We start from the raw sequence: 20,612 nt of genomic DNA on the forward strand, positions 1-20,612 counted from the left end.
GTACCTTAGCAACTTTTTGCCTCTAAGTAAAAGTTTCGTAAGATTAGATTTGTTAAAGATGTGATCTTTTCTTCAAGCTAAAACCCACAACATTATCATTTCCCTTTATGATGTTTATTGTCCCCCCGTTTTCACTCCCCTTTGGCCTGCTATAACTAGGAAGTGTGGTGGGTGAAGCCCCTCTAAGAGGGGCCCATCTGTTTGGGCGAAAGCTGTGTCATGCTGCCCACATTTGGAAGTTGGATGCTCCTGACTTTGTCCTTAGCTTTGGTATTTACTAGCTGCGCAGCCCTGGGCAGGTTACTTAGTCTGTTAGAACTTTGCCATCTCTAAAACCTACCGCACAAGAGTCTGGTGGGGCCATGCATGTAAGATTTTTCACACAGTGCCTGACACATAGCAAATGTTAAATTGAGAAACCCTGTTATTTTTAAAAATGACTGCATAACCATGGGTACTGGGAGATTTCTTGCTCTTAGTCTCGTAACATATGTAGGCACCATTTTATAGGCTGTGCCGTGAAGTGATGTAGTGGGCACAGTTGTTTGGATTTTTTCATGACTTCTACTCCATTCTGTTTCTTCTTAAAGTTACTTTACAACTCTTGTTTTTTAATGCTAGCCTGATGCCATCATTGCTGACGACAATGAAAAGCACCAGCGAGCTGGTCTCTGGCGAGGTCTATCTGCTCAGTGCTTTGGCGGCCCTGCAGAAGGTTGTGGAGACCCTCCCTCACTTCATCAGTCCTTACCTAGAAGGGGTCCTGTCACAGGTGAGCCACAGTGACCTCAACATGTTGTCTGGGGTGGCATGGGGGAGGGGAAATTACAAGTCTAACGATTTTATTAAGTTTTTAGTTTCTGTTTGGCAGGGAAGGTTCTTATTTCTGAAAAGCTGTATTGCCTTTTAGTAAAAACGTGTGCCCTTTTTCTCTCCCATTGTCCCACCTGCTTGATCATGACATGGATATAGTTACTGCTTTCTTATAAGGCTCATCTCTTTTGATTCTGCAAAATGTGTTTTATTGCCTTTCTTCTGCCTCCTCCTGTCCCCCATGAGATTTTTGGCGTTGGGCTGGTAGAGCTGCTTTTTCTTGTTTCTTGCAGAAACTAGTATGCCCTGTTTCTAACATAAGGGTTTTTTTAATCCTAAGATGTCTTCCAAAGTAGAATTCCTCTATTCCAGTTCAGTGGATACTTGGCAGATAGGCAGTGGGCAAGTGGCATTTCTAACTGAAAATGCCCTAGGATTTCTATTCTGTCATTTGCCATTTATGAGATTAGGAGTCTTAACTGCCATGATGAAAATTATTTAGCTGATTCATACACTCTATAGCCAAGACTTAAAAGTAGACTTCTTACAGAAAGGGACCACTACATCTGAGGAGCTTTCTAGAATTTTTTAGTAAGGAAGAACTTGACTCTTCTCATGGTCTCTGCATTCCTGTCTTCTTTAAAAAAAAAAAAAAAAAGTCGGGAGTGCTCTGTGTCCTTCTGCCTTCTACTATTTACCTACATCCCTGATTCCCACTTGGGAAAGAGACATCTGTTCATTTTTCTCTACAGATGTTCAAGACTGGCTTTAAAAGGAATTCTTGTAGAACTGAAGTGCACTGAGCTTTCTGCAACCACTAGCATCTGAATTGAGTTTTGCAAGTGTGGAGACATTGTCAGTGAGTTCCCATACTGGCTTTGATCACTCTTTTTATATTCCTATAGGTGGTTCATTTAGAGACAATCACTAGTGAAATGGGTTCTGCCTCACAAGCTAATGTCCGTATCACATCCCTTAAAAAGACACTGGCTACTACACTCTCACCCCGAGTCTTACTGCCAGCAATCAACAGAACGTACAAGCAAATTGAGAAGAACTGGAAGGTTAGATCATACTGGGTATTAGACTTTGGAGAAGGGAAATATGGTACTGAAATTTTTAAGTTTTCACTTAAAGAAGAGGATGGTTATTTAATTCTTTGGTGAATGCATTAACGAACTCTAAGAATATTAAAAATTGGCACATCTCTTTACTGTGTTACTGGTAGAACCACCTGGGTCCATTTATGAGCATCCTGCAAGAGCACATTGGGGTCATGAAGAAGGAAGAGCTCACCTCCCATCAGTCTCAGCTAACTATATTTTTCTTGGAAGCCCTGGACTTCCGAGCACAGCACTCTGAAGTAAGCTTATTTCCACTTCCCCAAATCCTAAAGTGATTTGCCTGTTTAAGAGCCGGAGAAAAATCTAGCTATGTAACCTGTTTTACTTGCAAAAGTTATTTAGAGCCAGATGTTAGTAATCTGGCTAATAGGTCAGCTCTTCTGTTTTCAGAATGATCTGGAGGAAATTGGAAAAACAGAAAATTGTATCATTGACTGTCTAGTAGCCATGGTTGTAAAACTTTCTGAAGTAACGTTCAGGCCCCTGTTCTTCAAGGTAAGCTTTCTTCTTCCACATCTCCTTTGTACTCAGATAAAATGGTACAAGATATATAGAAGAAACTAATACTACTTTATCTTTTTAGCTGTTTGATTGGGCTAAAACAGAGGATGCCCCAAAGGACAGACTGTTGACATTTTACAACTTGGCAGATTGCATTGCTGAAAAGCTGAAAGGGCTTTTTACTCTGTTTGCCGGCCACTTGGTGAAGCCTTTTGCTGACACCTTGAACCAGGTGAACATCTCCAAAACAGGTTGGTTGCTGACTCCAGTTCAGTTGACACCTTTGCTGTGTGTACCTTACACATGGTGCAGTAAGTATAGTAAGTATAAGGAAGGTGAAGTTTTTACTGTATGGTCAGTCGACAGGCATTGAAGTAGTCGTTCCAGGCTCATAAAAACATGTTATGATCAACTGACGCCCTTGGGAGAAAGAATAAAGTACATGGGCGTTAATTTTAAGTTATTGAAAGTAACTGTAAAATGTTCAGGTTGGTGTGTTCCGTACTGCTGATGAGTAACCTGCTGGACAGCTGCTAACTGAACTTGCCAAACTAAGTGATCTTGACTGAGAATCTTCTCTTAAAGGAGTCACATATCCGAGAGCCATTCATATTGTGCCTTCATCCTGATTGAGTTCTGTATCATTTTAGAAATACCTTTCTGTTTATGGTGTTAATAGTGATCTGAATTTAAACATTGGAGATTAAATTGTGAAAATCAAATTTTTTTTTTCCCTTTTACTCTCCCCTATCTACAGATGAAGCGTTTTTTGACTCTGACAAGGACCCTGAAAAGTGTTGCTTGCTCTTACAGTTTGTTTTGAACTGTTTATATAAAATCTTCCTTTTTGATACTCAGCATTTTATCAGTAAAGAGAGAGCAGAGGCCTTGATGATGCCCCTGGTGGACCAGGTAACCAAATAGAACCATCTTTTTTTTGACAAACTGTGAGGAAGCCGTAAGTGTTACTAGATTTTATATCTACTAAAAATTACAGCTGCTGGGTTTTCTTCTCCAGGCTTTTTTTTTTTTAATGAAATTTTTATTTCAAAATTGATTTTTCATTTTCTAAACTTGGATTTATCGAGAATATTTTAGGACTTGTCTGCTCTCTGGAAGAACTCCTCTCAGCTGTTCTGCTGGAGGGAAAGGGGTGATGCTAAGGGCTAGAAGAGTCTGACCTCCAAAACCATGGTAAATTTGTTCTAGAGAGAGAGTACTAGAATTACACCTGGTTTTTGAGCCTGCTGCCATCATGAAAGAGAGTAAAAAATTATTTATACATTGGGTATTTTTTCAAACAAAAAGGAGACTCAAAGTCCTTGTCTCCCTCTTCATAGCTAGAAAACAGGCTGGGAGGGGATGCACGCTACCAGGAGCGGGTGACGAAGCACCTGATCCCCTGCATCGCGCAATTTTCAGTGGCCATGGCAGATGACTCTCTTTGGAAACCACTGAACTACCAGATTCTGCTCAAGACAAGAGACTCCTCACCCAAGGTAGGAGCTGTGGTTGACAAGCACCGAAGCTACGTGTATTCATCATACAACCCAAACAGCCTTAAAGTGGTCAAGGATATAGGACCCTGGTAAATCAGCAGGGACATGCTGCTCATCTTCTAGAACTAGAGGTTTCTTGTGAGGCAGAAGTAGGCAGAAGTTTGAGCCTGAAAAATTTTTGGTTTTTACTTAAAGGTTATTTATAAATAATAGAAGTTCTCTCCCACCCCCACGTTAGACACAAGTACTAACATTTTCTAAATACTTTCAAATTTTGAAAAAACCTGAAGTAATTCCTTGTGCTTCTTAAGCCCCATTTAAATGTCCTTGTTTTCCCAGAGACAGACTTTCAGTTTGCCCGCAGAACATTCCTTTGAGTTAGAGCAGTGATATTACCTCCATTGTATTTATCAGGCTTAGGATTTTGTGGAATAACAAAAGGTAAGCAGCTCACTGACCTGCGTGAGGATGAATGGAAATTAAATTCCATGCCTGAGTGTCAGTGTTTTCAAACTAGTTGGCAGTGCATCACCATTTCTCTAATTATCATACAAGAGCCTCAGTGAATAAAACAGACCAAAACAGAATTTTACTGAAAGGTTTCGTACTTGAAATTTGTAATATTTATTTATTAGAACAAAGAGAACAATGAGGCTATTTTCATGAACCCCCAAATTTTAAATTGCAGGTTCTTACAAAGTTGTTGTAGCATTAAATTTATTTGAATGTTTTGATTGTATAATATCAAGAAAGTCTGGTTTGAACATAGGTAGTTACAGACGCTTTTTAAATAATTTTGCTGTATCCAAATATTTTTTAAATGATCCAAAACCAGGAGGACTAGTACAGCTTTGATTTCAAAGTGAATCACTGGGGCGCCTGGGTGGCTCAGTCCATTAAGCATCTGCCTTCGACTTAGGTCGTGATCTCGGGGTCCTGAGATTGAGCCTTGCATTGGACTCCCTGCTCAGCGGGGAAGCTGCTTCTCCCTCTCCTTCCTCGTCTGCCCCGCCCCCCCCCCCCCCCCCGGCTTGTGCTCTTCCTCTCTTGCTATCTCAAATAAATAAAATCTTTTAAAAACAAAAAATAGTGGATCACGAACAGTGCCCGACGACTGCTTGTATTACTTGTCATAGACCAGTCATGTGAGAGACACCTACACTTTTTTTTAAGTTCCTAGACTGGAACATCATAATACATTAAGTGTTTTTTAATTCTGTGCTGAGCATGAGACCAGAGCCAGCGCCCATCCCCTCCCACGACTGTAGTGGTGACACCAGGTTCTGAGTGAGGGGCCCTGCCTGAGGTGACCAGGGATGCTTTTCAGCCAGCCCAGCCTCATCTCTGACAGCTAGGTGAGCCAGTGAGTTCCAGTGTACAGAAATTTGGAATGATACTCTTGAGTTTGTGTGTAGCATTTTATTTTATTTTTTTTTAAAGATTTTATTTATTTATTTACTTGAGAGAGAGAGAGAGAGAAACAGCATGAGAGTGGAGAGGGTCAGAGGGAGAAACAGGCTCCCTGATGAGCCGGGAGCCCGATGTGGGACTCGATCCCAGGACTCCGGGATCATGACCTGAGCTAAAGGCAGTCGCTTAACCAACTGAACCACCCAGGCGCCCTGTAGCATTTTATTTTTAAAGGAAGATGTGGGGGCGCCTGGGTGGTACAGTCGATTAAGCTTCTGACTTGGTTTCGGCTCAGGTCCTAATCTCAGGGTGGTGAGACTAAGTCCCACATTGGGCGCCATGCTCAGCACGGAGTCTACTTAAGATTCTCTTTGTCGGGCGCCTGGGTGGCTCAGTTGGTTAAGTGACTGCCTTCAGCTCAGGTCATGATCCTGGAGTCCCGGGATCGAGTCCCGCATCGGGCTCCCTGCTCGGCAGGGAGTCTGCTTCTCCCTCTGACCCTCCTCCCTCTCATGCTCTCTGTCTCTCATTCTCTCTCTCTCAAATAAAATAAATAAAAACTTAAAAAAAAAAAGATTCTCTTTCTCTGCCTTTGCCCCCAACCTTCCACCACCTGTGTGCACATGCGCGTTCTCTCTCAAAAAAAGAAAATGTTATAAAAAATATATTCACATTAAGCCCTGCAGTACTGGAAGACACTGGTTTGTAGAAGGTTGCTCATATTATAAATGGAGCCCAAATTGTTAAATTGGTATTCTGAGATGAAAGCTGAGTGGACGCAAGGGGAGCAAACTCATGTAAAGGAACATTTAGCGTAAAAAGTCAGAGGCTGTTTCATGTGAGTCATAAGATATAAATGTGGCAATACTTTTTTGGGGGTTTTTTAAAATCCTTATTCTTCACCTCTTTATCCCTTTCAGGTCCGCTTTGCTGCTCTGATTACCGTGTTAGCACTAGCTGAGAAACTAAAGGAGAATTATATTGTCTTGCTGCCAGAGTCCATTCCTTTCTTAGCTGAACTGATGGAAGGTAATTCCTAAACTACTAAGAAATAATTACAGTAAAATTCTGTGAAAATGTGCCCAGGGGTAATGGCAATGTGGATAGAATGTGACGAGCCCTTGGTTCCCATCTTCCGCCTGCACCGCATCTCCTGCTGCAGACACAGGAGGCCGAGTTCCTGTTTTGAGTAGGGTGGGGAGCATGCTAGGGGGCTGCCCCAGGATCATAAGAAACTTTGCTCACAGTGTAATCTTCACTACCTTTACTTTTGTGTTTATGATGGTAAAAACATACTACAATGTGGTTTTTCATCAATCTTGGACATTTAGGTCATTGACTGTTTTGGTCCCCAGACATAGGGTTATTGTAGCAGAGTGTCTGGTGCCATTAAGATTGCAGTAGGTTAGGGCGCCTGGGTGGCTCAGTTGGTTAAGCGACTGCCTTCAGCTCAGGTCATGATCCTGGAGTCCCTGGATCGAGTCCCGCATCGGGCTCCCTGCTCAGTGGGGAGTCTGCTTCTCCCTCTGACCCTCCCCTCTCTCATGTGCTCGCTCTCTCTCATTCTCTCTCTCAAATAAATAAATAAAATCTTAAAAAAAAAAAAAAGATTGCAGTAGGTTAGCTGCCTGTTAATAATGACCAACATTTACTCTGTGCTCTTCATGGAGGATCTCATTTAATCCTCATGACGGGCTGTATGCCATTATCCCTGTTTTCAAAAAGGAAGAAACCAGAGGCTTGACAAGGATTAGTTTGATAACGTGAGTGTGATAGGTAGAAGTGGCATTTGAATCCAGCTCTGAGCAGTTGTGGACGTACTGCACACGTGCCACCACGCAGGCCGAGGGAGAACGGTTCACGTCTTATTAGGCAGGGCGGACGGAGCCAAGTAGACAAATGGCTTTTTCATATTAATGGTTCACTACTTTTCTAAAAGTACATTCACCTCTGTTTCTTATGTCCTGGACGAGGGGCATCACTAGGAATTCGGAATTTTCACTACTGTACCACTATTTTGGGGGCTCTGTCTTACTCAGCTTCTAGGTCTGAGACCAAGAAGGGAACAAAGGCAAGAAGGGGGGGCATGCAGAGGAGGAGGAGAGGAGATGCTCTCTGCTGCATTGAATTTTCATTTCCCTCTTTTGATTGAACAATGGCCAGAGAATTTAAGACCTGAAGTATTAGACGAATGATAATTGAAGCAGGAGATTGGTTCAGTTTTTATTTTTGTTTTTCAGATGAATGTGAAGAAGTAGAACATCAGTGCCAAAAGACTATTCAGCAACTGGAAGCTATACTGGGAGAGCCGCTCCAGAGCTACTTCTAAAACTTCGGGGGTTTGGTGTTTCTTACTCTGCTCAGAAGTCAGATTTATTTTTCATATTTTTATTTTTGGGTGTTTGGTACCATACTACTTTTGGTACCCTGACACCTGTGTGGACTCCTTTACAAAATTCCCACCTGGTTTGTGCTCCCATAGAAACCTCTCTGGCCACCTGTACAGAATTGCAGTAAGAGTAAATGATACCTGGGATTTGTATACAGACTGCTGTGTTTGCTTAAACATTTGTTGAAGTCTTTTCTGATTGAAGTTATTGATATTAGGGACGTATTTAATTTGGGCACTCAAAGGTGAAAGTACCTCATTTAGACCATAAAACCTTAACTCTCTTCCAGAAAGGGATGTCTTATGTACATGGTATCCATGTCAGAGATTTCACTCAAGGTAGCTCTTCAAGAAAAGGACATTACTCAGCAGCAGCGCTTTGGACTATAAAGCTATTTGGAATACTTTTCATTTTGGGTAGATGACACTTCAGCCTTAATTTTTGTGTCTGTGGCCACAGAGGAAATTAGTTCTGGAATGCATTTCCCATTTAGGACTACGATTGTCTTCTTTACCCTTCAGTCTTTGGGGAGCCAAGGCAGTGGGCTGTGTAGGCAGATCCCACAAATAGAAAAGGCCCAGAAACACTAGGTGGCATGGCTCCTCCAGGATTAGAAGTGATCACATTTCCACTGATGGTAATCCAAGAATTACTTGTACGAGAAAGTATCAGATTTGTTTCAAAGCTTTGAGGTTTTCTAATCTCTGATGTCACTTGAAGTAAAGGCTTTAAAAAAAATTAAATCTGCCTTTATTTAAGGCATTTTAATTACTTATGCCTTTAAAAAATTTTAGTTTGAAAGCCTTTGTTCTAATTTAATATAGAAACAGTGCAGAACTGTGACGAAGCAAAAGGCTAAATTGCAGCTTTAGAGATACCACTTGCTAGGAATGTGTACTCCCATCTAAGAAATCTTTTTAAAACACATTAATATTTTGGGGTTTTTCTGTCAATCTTTCTTGTAATACTTGATGTTTACTCTTTTGTTACACATGAAGGTATATTTAGGTATCAGAGGAAACAATGTACATGGGCTTTCATTTTTCTCTGAGTAAGTCCTCTGATGTTCTTTAGAAAGGGGAAAAAAAAGAAAACCTGGGGATTCCTTCTACAACTTTCCCAGTTAAAGTTAGGACCCCCCTCCTCCACCTCCCATGAGCTTGGCAAGATACAACATAATAAATTAACATGAATAGAAAAGAATTAAGTGCCAGAAGCTTCTCCACTGAGTACTTCTAAAAAATCAGATTACTAGTCTTAGATATTATTGTACCCATATACCAAAAAGACTAACCAAAAATTTGTAATGAAAAATATTTGTAAATGCTGGCAGCATATTCAGCCCATCAGTTTAACAGGATAAAATGATCAAATTGATTCAGCTTTTTTTACCTCCCCACTCCCAAGCCTTGGAAATTTCTTGTAACAAGATCTGACCTGTAAGAATTGTACAAAGAACTTCTGCCAACTCGCTTCAAAGAGTAATAGAAAAAATTACAGAAATGCAACAGTTTAACCTGCTGATACAGGTTTGATTTTAATCACTTAAAGTAGAACAGTGTTTTGATCTCTATCGCTAATGATGAGGGACTAATCTTTAGAAGAGCAGAGAGGCAAGGTTTGTTTGCATGAGGACAAGCAATAGATTGTTATACCACTTCTCTCTACTCCATTGGTCTCGGTGTATTCTACCCTCTGATTGATAGTGCCTATTTTATGAAGTCATGAAACCTAATCTTGACATTGTTTTGTTGAAGTCTACCTTGAACTTTCTACTGGAGTATGTGTACACTTCGGACTCACCCTGAATTCAGGTACTCTTAAGCATTTACTGGTACAGACATCAGTGGCCTGACATCAAGTTAATTTTAATACCATTGGTTTTGTTTTGCTGTGTTTTTTGCCTTAATCTTTGTGCTGTGTTCAGATTTCATAGTGTTAATTATTTGGCAATGCTTACAGCTAGTACAGCTAGGTATTTATCATGCTAAAGGAAACTGCCAGATGTAAGGCAACATCAGTCCTTTCCATTATGGGATATGATTGAACTTTGGGTATGAAAGTGATCGATAGAGAAGTAGTGTTTTGTAAATTAGTTTATGTAGGTGACTTCACAGCTGAGTAGCTATCTCTGGTTACTTTATGTGATTAATGCCTGTAGAAAAATCAGTGGCACGATTATCAGAGCACAGAAGATTCTGAGCTCAAGAAAACGGGGAACAGAGTGGTACTGTGCTCCATTGTATACTTCTCTCCACAGCTCCTAGCACAGGGCTGACGAGAATACGTGCTCCATGTACGTTAGCTTCTGTATCAACCGGTACTTGCTGAATGTGAGGCAGATTAAAAAAGCAGAGGCCAGAGTGCGAGAGAGAACAGAAAGGCCTGAATAATGACTGTAAGTTACCTGTTGCCTCAAAGGTCCTTATTCTGTGCTAGACAAAGCTACACTGCGTGGCAAGGCCTGAGAACACCTAGTAGGACTTCATGTTATGTAAGCTCATTTTAACAATATATATACACAAATACAATAGATGCATTTTAACAAGGCCAGTGTTACATAAGCCATTTTGTATTTCAGTTTTTGTAGCAAGCATATCAGCTACCAGCTCCTTACTTCCAGTAAGTGAATATCTCCATCAATTTCCAGCGTGTCAATATTGCTAAGCTCTTTAAACCTGTGTTTGTACTCCAGGCTGTGTACACCATTTACTGCAACCTTGAATTCGTTAGCGTCACAATAAATTATCATCTGAAAGGAAAGTACACACAACATTAGTGGCTCCTCTTGGTTTAACATTTTTTGGGTTTTTTTTGCACATTAACAAAATATCAAAAAGTAAACCCGTTGGGTTTGCTTTATACACAGAGGCGTTCTCCCAGCTTGCTGCTGTTAACTTCTCTTCTAAGACTCTAAAGTTTATCTGGTAGTAGCACCTTCTGCCTTGTCCCACTCAAGGAAGTGACTCTGAGTATGCGTGGAGCCTCACACTGTCCCCAGGGCCTGAGGCCTTCGTGCCCTTAGCACATTACCTACGCTGTGCCCTTTCCTGCCCGTCGCTCCCAGCAAAGTTGCGCCCCCCACCCATGTTTGGGAACTGTAATGACGTCAAAAACTGCTGCCAGACTGACACAGAGGAGTGGATTCTAGCTTACAGGTTGAAAACCAAGGGACTTTTCTGCCTTAAACTCTAGGGTCTTAGACAAATCACACAATCAAAAACGTCAGAAGTTTAGGGCACTCTCTAGGATTGCACAGCTGCGTGGTGACCCTGACTTCCATCCCAGCTCAGCACATCTTGGTCTCCATCTGTTTCCCAAAAGCTCAGGATTCTATGAATCCACACAGGAATGAGCACTGTGGCAAAGATTCAATTCAGATTCATGACTGGTGTGAAGCTTTCAGAGTTGTCTTTGCCTAAAACTCAAAACGGCGAAAACCAAAAGAAACTACGATCCTTTTAAAATCACTTTTACACCTAAAACACCTACTTCTGGTAACACATTCCCGATGCCAGTCAGCCACAATTCTGCCAGTTGTTCTCCACTCACACTCAAAGGACCAGTTTGGTGACCCTGCACTGTGTTCTCCCTTCTGTCTCTTCCCTCTGTCAAGGCTTCAGAAGAGCAGAAAGGAGCAGCACAGCCCTGCTGCTAACCCGGCTCCATCCCCAGGGGCCAGGCCGAGGCAAAATCTAAATCTGCAAAGAAGCAAAGAGTGTATTTATTCTTTTGCTCTACTAGTGAAAGTGGCTGTGAGGGGAAATTCCCTGGATAAAAGAGGTGACAGAATCAAAGGCTTTAGAGCCACATAGAGAATTGGGGAAAATACCCATAACCTGGGATTCTGTCATCCTCACAACAGTGGTGGAAATCCCAGTTTCAACCAGGTGGAAGGGACCCTCGGTGAGGTACCTTCAACAAAATCTCAAGAGAACACAAAATACAGCCTCATGCCCAGAAGGGGCAGTAGACAGGCGTCGTGGGACGAGTCCATCGGTCCCCCGCATCGGTCCCCCGCATCGGTCCCCCGCATCGTACCAGAGCAAGCGCGGCACCACTGCCTTACAGATGGAAGGGAACCGCCTGCGGCCCAGGGAACACACTACCACCGAACAAGTACAAAATGTGCGAAAGACCACAATCTATAAGAAAACATGGAACAACAAAATCCCTCACAACCATCTGATGTTCTAGAACAGCTCATAACAACCTGATTTGATGATAAAAGAAATTACAAAACTGAAAGATATTTTTTAAAAGACTGTGGCAGCCGAATAAATGAATCTGAAACAATAAGGAACAGAAGATACTGGTTAAAATCAAGCTAATGGCATAATGGAATAGTCCCAGAATCTCAATGAAAGCATATTAAAAAGGCAGGAGTTTGAAGCAGAGAAAAACCAATCACTACAGAAAATTAAAAACAGCGGTCCAACATGAGGGTAATTACTGTTCCTAAGGTAGGAAACTAACAAAAGGAAAAAATGATTATTTAAAAGAATTCTGTCCTTTTCCATTTTAATACAGAACCAAACTTGGGGTTGATTCAAAGAACAAGTTATGTCACTGGTTTCCTGTCACCAGCCCCAAGGGTCCACTTCCTTCTGGAGCAGTCACCTCTGTCTCCTGCCAGTGAGCCCCAGTCATCTTTGATACCTTGACTCCTGCCGAGCCAAGAAACCCCTGTGCTGCACTCCACACCTCAAATCATCCTCTCAATCTGGAAAACCCACCTTTAACTTCACCCTCCTACATCCTTCTGAATTCCAAACCAATCTCCACACCTTCCAGGGAACCTCCTACGATTAGGGCACATCTGTTGCTCCACATACCGGGAACTTACGAATACATATGAATGTCCGATTGCCATCTTCTATTCAGCCTTGACGTTCTGGCCTTTAACAGCTAGTTTTGATGAGTCCTTAAGAACTCAACTTAATGGTCCAGAGTATGTGACCGTTTGGAGAACATAGAAGCATGACTTAAATCAGTGACGCTGAATGACCACGTAAGGCAGTGCTTCACCTAAGCTGGTGAGTGAACCTAGCCAACCACTCAGCATCCACGTCAAGATTACTGTCTGCTCAGCATCCAGGAACACATTTTGGGAAAGGTTGTGCGACCATAATATTCACACATTTGGGGGGACTCAGGACCATATGTCTTAGTAAGGGTCTAAACATCTCTTCCCTTGAATAATATACAAACAGGACTAACCTGGAAGAAAGGACTGCCACCTAAAGCTATATATAACCAAGATGGCAGGTGACAGAGCAAACAATTTTATGGTTCCTGTGTCCTTATGTTCACTTAGGTAATATCCTAAACCTCTTTCTCTGTCCTGAGGCAAGGTTCCGGTTAAAATTCCTATAAACTAATATGGGGCCACATAGTAATAATGCCAAGCAAACCAGGTAGTATTCTAATGGCTGTGCCACTTATGCCAATCAAAATACTGACTGTATTTTGAACGCCCCTTTTATAACACAGACCCTCTTCAAATAAAAGCCAGGTGCAATTTCCACATATTAAGCTAGGACTTGATTTAAAAAGTCCATTTATCCTACTCCTCCTCCCAGGATTCTTTGTCGTGTCCCGTAAGAAAATCTTACCTCAAAGTACATCCCAGGACTAAATGGGAAACAGGTAATATTTCTCTCTTCTTCTCCCCAGGACTCATGAAGAAAAGAATTTCTTACAAATGCTTTAATATTCAGGCGTGGGTTCAAGTGAAGAGCAATATCCTTTGATTTTCCTGATACTAGGTTAACATTAAAGCTTTTGAGAGAATAAAAAAACAAAACCAAGTTGAAGACCGCAGTGTGGTTTCTGCAATTTTAACAATCAGAACTGAGCTCTCATATCACAATTACACAAAACATGTGCACACAGATACAAGAATGCAGATGAAGGTAAAATTTTAAATTCGGAGTTAGCATTCCACTGATGTAAATATGCTCTTTGCAAAATAAAAATCTAAAAAACTTGAACATCAGAGTTGAGGCCTCAGATCTGGGTGGGAAGCAACTGAAGGGTTAGAGCAAGTAACCTAAATGCTTGCTTCTGGCTGCAGGAGGATGCGGTCCTCTCAAGTACTATTTTAATATTTACAACTGTTCTGTTCTTGAAAGTGATTGCTTTCTAGGAAATAGCTAATTTCAAGCTTTCAGAAGTCTGAACATCTCTAGAAAAGGTTCTTAAGAGAGATTCTACAAGTCACATGACCTCCTGGCTGCCCTGGAGTTCTACAAGGCACAGGTGGGCTTCCCAGACAAAAACGCCACCCTCTTGTCTGGCCACAAAAAGCCTAGCTCAGAACATTGGCCTTTAGTCCTGATTCTGCCACCAGCTAGTTGTTAGCAGTCTTGTTGGCAGCCTGACCTCCCGTGGCTTTGACAGTCTCACCTTTCCGGTGAGGATCAGGACACTACTCCTGCTCCTCGGTCACAAGACTGGTAGGGCTATAAGGCAGTAAGAGACGTGTGGGCAAAGTACTCGCACTAGTCCTGGTCACAGTGGTACTGACCCTTTGGCATTTTTATTCACTTCTCCTTTAATGAAGACGGTTCGTCCAGGGCCCATGGAGGAGTTCAACCTCGCAGTGAATGGAAGAGTCTGAGGAGAAACCACAGTCAGCACTAGGAAGCCTGGAGAAAGTGACCTCATGGGAAAACTGTCCAAAGACACGGGGCAATGTTTAAAGGCCTTGCCCCTGTGAGCCCCAGCGGTCAGCACCACCTGGCTCACAGCGAACACTCAAGGAAAACGTTTCAGAGGAGGACATGAATGCACGTGAAGTGGGGCCTGAGTGAAACACACTTCGAGAAAGTCGCCTACACTTGGAGTCTGCAGACGTGCTCCACGTTCAGCCTGAGGGGAAGTAGCCCCGGGGGGAGGCTTACAGAAAGACTCAGCCTAGAGCCTCGATGCCCAGCTGACTCTTCTCCGGGGTCAGCACAGAAAGGCAGAGTGGCTGCTTTGGGCTTCTACTGAGGGTAGAAGTTACACATTACCAGCTAATTAAAACTTAATTGGCTATACAGAATTAAGAAAATTTTTGGCTCTTCAAACCTTCGACAAACAGCTGGTAGGTAGTATTTTGGCGCAAGTCAAAGTGTGATTGGCAGTCGAACCTTTGCTCTTGGTGTAGACAGTTCTGGGTACGATTTTAGAAATGTCTCCTCTATTACTAGGCTGTTGGGGAAAGAGTTCTGCAGTAAGGTAGGGAAGGAATGAAGCTATCTTCTAAGGTTTAAACTATTCATGTCCTGGGTTATTTTATAAAACATTCCGTGTTATAACCTAGGCAAAAATACTTACAAAATGTGGTGTGTCGGACTTCAGTACCTATTGGAAGAGAAAGTCAAAGTGAAGACATTTGAAAGGGAAAAATTACATTTTATAACATGAGCAGTCAGATCTTATTGGTTATAACAGCCAGAGCCTGTGCTTCCTGACGGGGTGGTGCGGACTTGTGATGGGCTACTCAGGCTGGGGATAGTCTCATGGTCCTGGTCAGCTGAAGCCTGTATCCTCCAGCATAAATTAATTTTTTGTAGGACTACACGTGAACTTCAGACATGTTTTACTTGTTCTTTCCAAGGTGCTCCCAAAATGCTGAGATGCTATATTCCATCTATTAGGTCACATGTTCCGAGATCATTAAGGCATCACTTTCTCCATTAATAACAGAGACTCAGTGTTTAGACTGTACTTCTTCCTACCGGGGAGAAGATATATGTGGAAGTTCATGTGCCAAGGCACTGTGTTTGGTATTTATAAATACCATGTGACAATTCTCTTCAACAGTTAAAGAGTGAGAGGGGTTTTTTTGTTGTTTTTTTACGTAAGAATGGTGGGTAGTGGGCAGATACACTGAGAGCTCTAGCATCTGCAAAACGTACAGTGCCTGGGATAGAAGGAAATGCCTTAATTTTCAAATGCTTACTTCCAGCCTATTAATAATTAAAAATATTTATTCACATTAAAAACATAATTTTAAAAAACTCAGCTTGCCTGCTACCTGATTTACATGGAAACTAAAAGAATATTTTTAAACTGGTAGTTCATGAAAAGATTTAATATTTACATTTTCTTTACTTATCTCTGTCAGTTCCAGAGTAGGTGCTTGGGTACTTCTGAAATCCTGGAGATAAGATTAATTTTTAACATCCATCAGAATTCTAAATACAACCTCCCTGACACATCAAAAGGAAAGAATTATAAATAATACTAAACATGAAAATATGCTTGAAAATTATAATCCAAAAATGTACTTCACATTAGGGTCCTTTCCCCTATGAAACTGGCAAGCGTTACAGAGACTAAGAACGAGCATCGAGAAGAATGTGAGTGAGCGGGCATGGCTGCCACAACTTCATTGTTGGAAGTCTTTTTGGAGGGTGAGCTCACCAGCCCTCCAATTAGTATCAGTTGTAACTTAAACTGCACATACCCTTTGACTCAGACTTTCTACTTCTAGGAATTGATTTTCGAGAAATCCTCCCCTGTACTCCTATGTCAAGGAATCAGTCCCTATTAAAAAGGGTTTTTGTTTTGTTTTGTAGTTAATGTTTTGGGTTTTGTTTTTGTTGTCGTCGTTAAAACCATACTAGATTTGAGCTCCTATAGACATTAAAGCCCTGGCCAATACACAGCACACTACCAGTCTGAAAGATTTACTTCCAAGAAATTAATACACTAATGATGGAAACATTTACAGTATTTTTATCTTAACAGAAGACGTTAAAGATACTTCCTACCGTTTCATCAGAAGACATCACCGAAGAAGACCCCAGGCTATGGAAGGATACTCACCGAGCTGAAGCTATAACCAATTGAGTGGACATTCACTTTGCCGTAAATGCCCAGAGTGTCTATTTTCCCTGGGCTAATCCTGTGGGCATAGAGCAGTATATGTTTCCCATTTACAGCCACCTAAATGGATACAGAAGACAGCTCAGCACCCCCGGCAAAACAAAACAAAAAAACAATTAATACGTTTACTAATGTATCCAAATTTAAGCCAAATTTAAATAGTGTTTACTTGGGTTTAATTATATCTTTGCCCACAGTCTGCACATTACATGTCTGACCAAACTGAAAGCATCCATAATACTAGCAGTGTTTCTTAACTTCCTTTGAGAAACCACCATGGACCCCCCCACCCCACCGACAGATTATGCATTTATAAGTATATGTGCATACGCATGTGTGCCCCCGTGCATATACATGAGTCCCCCGATGCCCTAGGCCTGTGAACACCCCGGTTGGCGATCTGCCCTGCAGGCTTGCCACCCACCCACTGTCCTTGAGGACCACACTCTAAGGAAGACCACCCTGCACACGGCAGGTGTTCAGTAAATATTTGTTGAATCTGCTAAATGAAGGGACATGGGCAAGCTACGCAATTCAGCTGCGATTCCTAGTGTAAGCAGGAAAAGGCTCTCCCTCAAAGAACGGGCTGCTGTTGTGAGGAGACCATAAAGCCACTCGAGAGTCGGGCAGCACACAGCCTGCTGGCAGGTGTCCACTCCGCTCGGCTCCCTGTCCCTCCCTCCCAGCTAGGGGATGTCGGGAAAACACGGGCCGGATGCAAACCGGTCTCCGACCTCAAGGAGCTTAAAATCCCACTGGCGGGTAAAATAAACAGGAAAAGGCACACAGTACAGGACCGAGCGTTTTAATGAATGCTGCAGATACAGGTGCTCAGAGCGCCAGGGTGGGGAGGGACGACTGGAGTTCGGGAGAGTCAGGGCAAGTGTGCTGGTGGGAGCATATCCCAAAGGACAGAAAGGACCCGCACCAGAGACGGGAAATCTTCACTGTAAGCCGAGCAGATCTCTAGTCTGGGAGGCTCGAGGCTCCACAGGGCTCGAGGGCAAGTGCACCCCATCCAAAGCCGCTAGTACGTGTAGGGTATTTACCGCTTGAAGCCAGGGGTGGGATTTACTACACGTAGGACTTCTAGGACCTCCTCTGCATCTAAAATCTCATGATCCTAAAGAACTTGTGGCAGAACTTTGATTCTCTATCCATCTGTTAGTTTCGGATGCCTCACACTTTGGGTCACGGTGACCACAGTTGACTATCCCATATTTATACGATGCTGTGCCAATTCAGATCTAAGCTCAGCCACGCTAGAAACAGGATCTAATAAAAAGGTAGGCTGCCCTGGACCCATATTCCAGATGAAACAGCAGGGCAGACAGATGTGTGCCCCACCTCCCATTTAGGTACCCCCCCGGCCCCTACTTTTGAGCAAAATGATAAAGCCACTCTTTTTTCTCTGAACTGAAACAATAGAGGGGTGCAGAGCTGCCCTGGGCACTTATGGCCATTAATGAGGATTCCACCTACATTCCCCAAAACCTACCTGGAATTTGTCTTTCAACACCATCATCACAATTTCAAAAGATTTTTCTTTTTTGAAAGGCACGTCGTAGGTGATCTCTTCCCATCCCCATTTTTCATTTTTCAGAGTATTGCACACGATGCAGTCGGACCACTTGAAACGTGGGTTGAAATGAAAGGCCACGTCGGCGCGTGGCTTCACGCTGCTCCCGCACTGCAGATCCACCTGGAACCTGCGAGAGCAAGGAGCGAGGGGCTGCATGGGCACTTGGAAGGAGGCTGCGGGGGAAGGCCCAGCAAGCATGAAACTCCAGCCTCAGCGACCCATGACTGATCCTCTGTTCCTTCACCCATGTGGCCTAAATACCTTCTTACAGAATCTTCCTTTCCTTCCTCAGTGCAGAGCCCTGAGCTGTGGCTGGGGCCCCGTCTTTGCAGAGTAAGAGCCCACATTTTCCAGCCTCCCTGGCAGGCAGGCGTCCTGGAGACTCTGCTGAGGTGGAAGTGTTCAGGGAAGGCTCCTGGGAATGGCCCGAAGTCAGCCAGCATCTGCCTCCTTTTGTCCACCCCCACCCCCCCCGCCCACTCCCCCAAACCCCAAAGGCACCCACCCAGCCACCCAAAACATGGTGTAAGGGCTGGATTTCTAGCTGCCACGAGCCCTGAGGAAGAGGACCTCACCCTAGGGACAGCAGAACCGTGAGCCGGGAGAGGCCTGCTTCTCCAGGTTCTATGGAGTTGCCTGGAAACATGTGGGATGTCTTCTTCAGACTTGACTTCCACCGCTGTTATCCAGGCATCAGCCACACAGAGCTGGCCCAGCTCAAATTCAGCCTCGTCCACAGTTTGTACCCCGAGCAAGCATCAGACAACTCGCCCAGAAAGGATCTTAAGCGATGCTGTGGGAACGTTATGCTGTAACTAGACCTTGTCCCTGAGGTCTGACCACAATTCCCGTCATGAACCAGATCTCTAATCCTTTATATTCAAACCAGACTCACTGTAATTAAACACCGAAGTGACCTTTATTTCAGTCATTTACTCCCATCTCCTTGGTACCTGCACTGGGGCTGCTGATGAAAGCAAAACCAGGCCTCAAAGTACCAAAACGGTCTCCCCACAAAAAGACAGTTCAGTCGTGTACCTGTTTCATCTAACATGATGGCTTTACCTGTCCGAATCACAGGGAACATGCCCACGTATTACAATCAAAGTTCCAGGCTCCAACTGCCCAGGAATGGTCCCAACATAGGGGATTACCTAGGAAAAAATAATTTTAACAAGTGGATGTTTACATAAAACAGAAAGACTACATTTTGAAAGGCTGCATGTAAATCTCGGAATCTAGCATTTTTCCAAGTCACTATTCAAACAGGATAGTGACAGTATCTGAAACCTCTTTTGAGTTCTTTACAGAGAGACATAGCTGAAAGTTCACAGACTTTTTTATTTGGCTGGGGGTTTTGTGAAATAAAATGTCTCCTTAATAGAATAATTCTGATAATAGGAAAAAAAACTTGCTGGAAGTCCTGTCCCCCTCCCCCTCCCCTAAAGTTCCACTGCTGATCCCAACACGGGGACCGAGAGCATGCGAGGCCCCGAGCCTGTGTTGATGGAGGCAGTGACACTGGCTCACCGCCTGTGGAGGGGGCTCCGAACATAGCCCCTCCTCCACACCTGGGATCCGAGTGTCTCATCTTCCCTGCCAGGCTTCCAGAGCACAGCCCAGGCTTGCAGACCCTTGCTGGGAATCAGAACCACGTGATCTCAGGGATGACTCTGGGGGCCTGTGGTCTCTCAAAACAGCACCCACCTGGCCTGGCCTGGTCCAGTCTGCAGGCTTAGGTTCCAACACAGTATCCAGGTCTCAGCCTGCCCCCCTCATCACCTGGAACCCAGCCTTTTTGTCCGGGGCTGGACACACTATCAGATCTTGTCACTTCCCCAGAGGTGACTCCACCATCCTCCTCACCCACTGGCTGCACCTCCTGCATCACAACCATTGCCCCTTTCACTCGGGGGCATCTGAGCAAGCCAGGCGGGCCAGACACCATCATGCTTTACACCAGGCTCACCCGTTAGGACATAATGCTAAAATCTATCCAAGGTAGCTCTGATTGTCAAGAAATAAGACCTAAAATGAGAGGGCATATAAAAGTAGTTGTAGATCGGTGGTTCCTAAGCTGAAAATCTTAGCACAAGCACCATCTCCTCCATGGAGCCTTTTTCAGACTCCGTGGGCCAAGGGACACTGCCCCTCTCCGAGGGCCCCTCACAGCACATGAGACACCGCCTAGATTGTAAGCTGCACCTTTACACGCCCACAGCTGAGGTCAGGAGCCGGTCAGTGGTTGCACGGTGAAGGAGTGAGTTCTCACCAGCCCAGAAACTGGGTTCTAGCAAACCGCACATACGCAGACGAGTGGCAGCTGAGTAGCAGCTCAACGACACGTCTTGCTGCCTTAACCAGTGAGCCAAGCGATGACCAAGAACAGCAGAAAAGGATGGAAGCCCGCTGT

General features: G+C 43.6%; 2 protein-coding genes across 7 annotated transcripts in view; one reads left to right on the top strand and one right to left on the bottom strand.

The window, feature by feature from the left end:
• Window positions 1–7,895, top strand: part of HEATR1 (HEAT repeat containing 1) — a 47,299-nt gene extending 39,404 nt beyond the window's left edge. For 4 of the 5 annotated variants that reach the window (XM_045877776.3, XM_045877777.3, XM_064594593.1 and 1 more), the window contains 9 exons: window positions 622–772; window positions 1,719–1,877; window positions 2,042–2,176; window positions 2,328–2,432; window positions 2,521–2,689; window positions 3,196–3,350; window positions 3,779–3,937; window positions 6,268–6,376; window positions 7,588–7,895. In XM_045877776.3, the coding sequence (XP_045733732.1) occupies window positions 622–772; window positions 1,719–1,877; window positions 2,042–2,176; window positions 2,328–2,432; window positions 2,521–2,689; window positions 3,196–3,350; window positions 3,779–3,937; window positions 6,268–6,376; window positions 7,588–7,676 (1,231 nt within the window). In that variant the 3' untranslated portion in view covers window positions 7,677–7,895. Of the gene's footprint in view, window positions 1–621; window positions 773–1,718; window positions 1,878–2,041; window positions 2,177–2,327; window positions 2,433–2,520; window positions 2,690–3,195; window positions 3,351–3,778; window positions 3,938–6,267; window positions 6,377–7,587 lie in introns of those variants that run through there. The other variant, XR_008506312.2, reaches the window with a different exon arrangement.
• Window positions 7,896–9,243: 1,348 nt separating this feature from the next.
• The window catches only part of LGALS8 (galectin 8), a 29,997-nt gene continuing 18,628 nt past the window's right edge, over window positions 9,244–20,612 (bottom strand). The window contains exons 3-11 of one of the 2 annotated variants that reach the window (XM_045877780.3): window positions 19,265–19,353; window positions 18,116–18,326; window positions 16,558–16,677; window positions 15,830–15,886; window positions 15,061–15,087; window positions 14,812–14,934; window positions 14,267–14,355; window positions 13,353–13,518; window positions 9,244–10,489 (exon numbers count right to left, since the gene is read on the bottom strand). In XM_045877780.3, coding sequence (XP_045733736.1) covers window positions 10,340–10,489; window positions 13,353–13,518; window positions 14,267–14,355; window positions 14,812–14,934; window positions 15,061–15,087; window positions 15,830–15,886; window positions 16,558–16,677; window positions 18,116–18,326; window positions 19,265–19,353 — 1,032 coding nt within the window. In that variant the 3' untranslated portion in view covers window positions 9,244–10,339. The remainder of the gene's footprint in view (window positions 10,490–13,352; window positions 13,519–14,266; window positions 14,356–14,811; window positions 14,935–15,060; window positions 15,088–15,829; window positions 15,887–16,557; window positions 16,678–18,115; window positions 18,327–19,264; window positions 19,354–20,612) is intronic. The other variant, XM_045877782.3, reaches the window with a different exon arrangement.

Source organism: Mirounga angustirostris, unplaced genomic scaffold, assembly GCF_029215605.1.
Source record: "Mirounga angustirostris isolate CCGP_5_RB_7025 unplaced genomic scaffold, mMirAng1.0.hap1 SCAF_6, whole genome shotgun sequence".
In the NCBI taxonomy this organism is placed as follows: Eukaryota; Metazoa; Chordata; class Mammalia; order Carnivora; family Phocidae; genus Mirounga; species Mirounga angustirostris.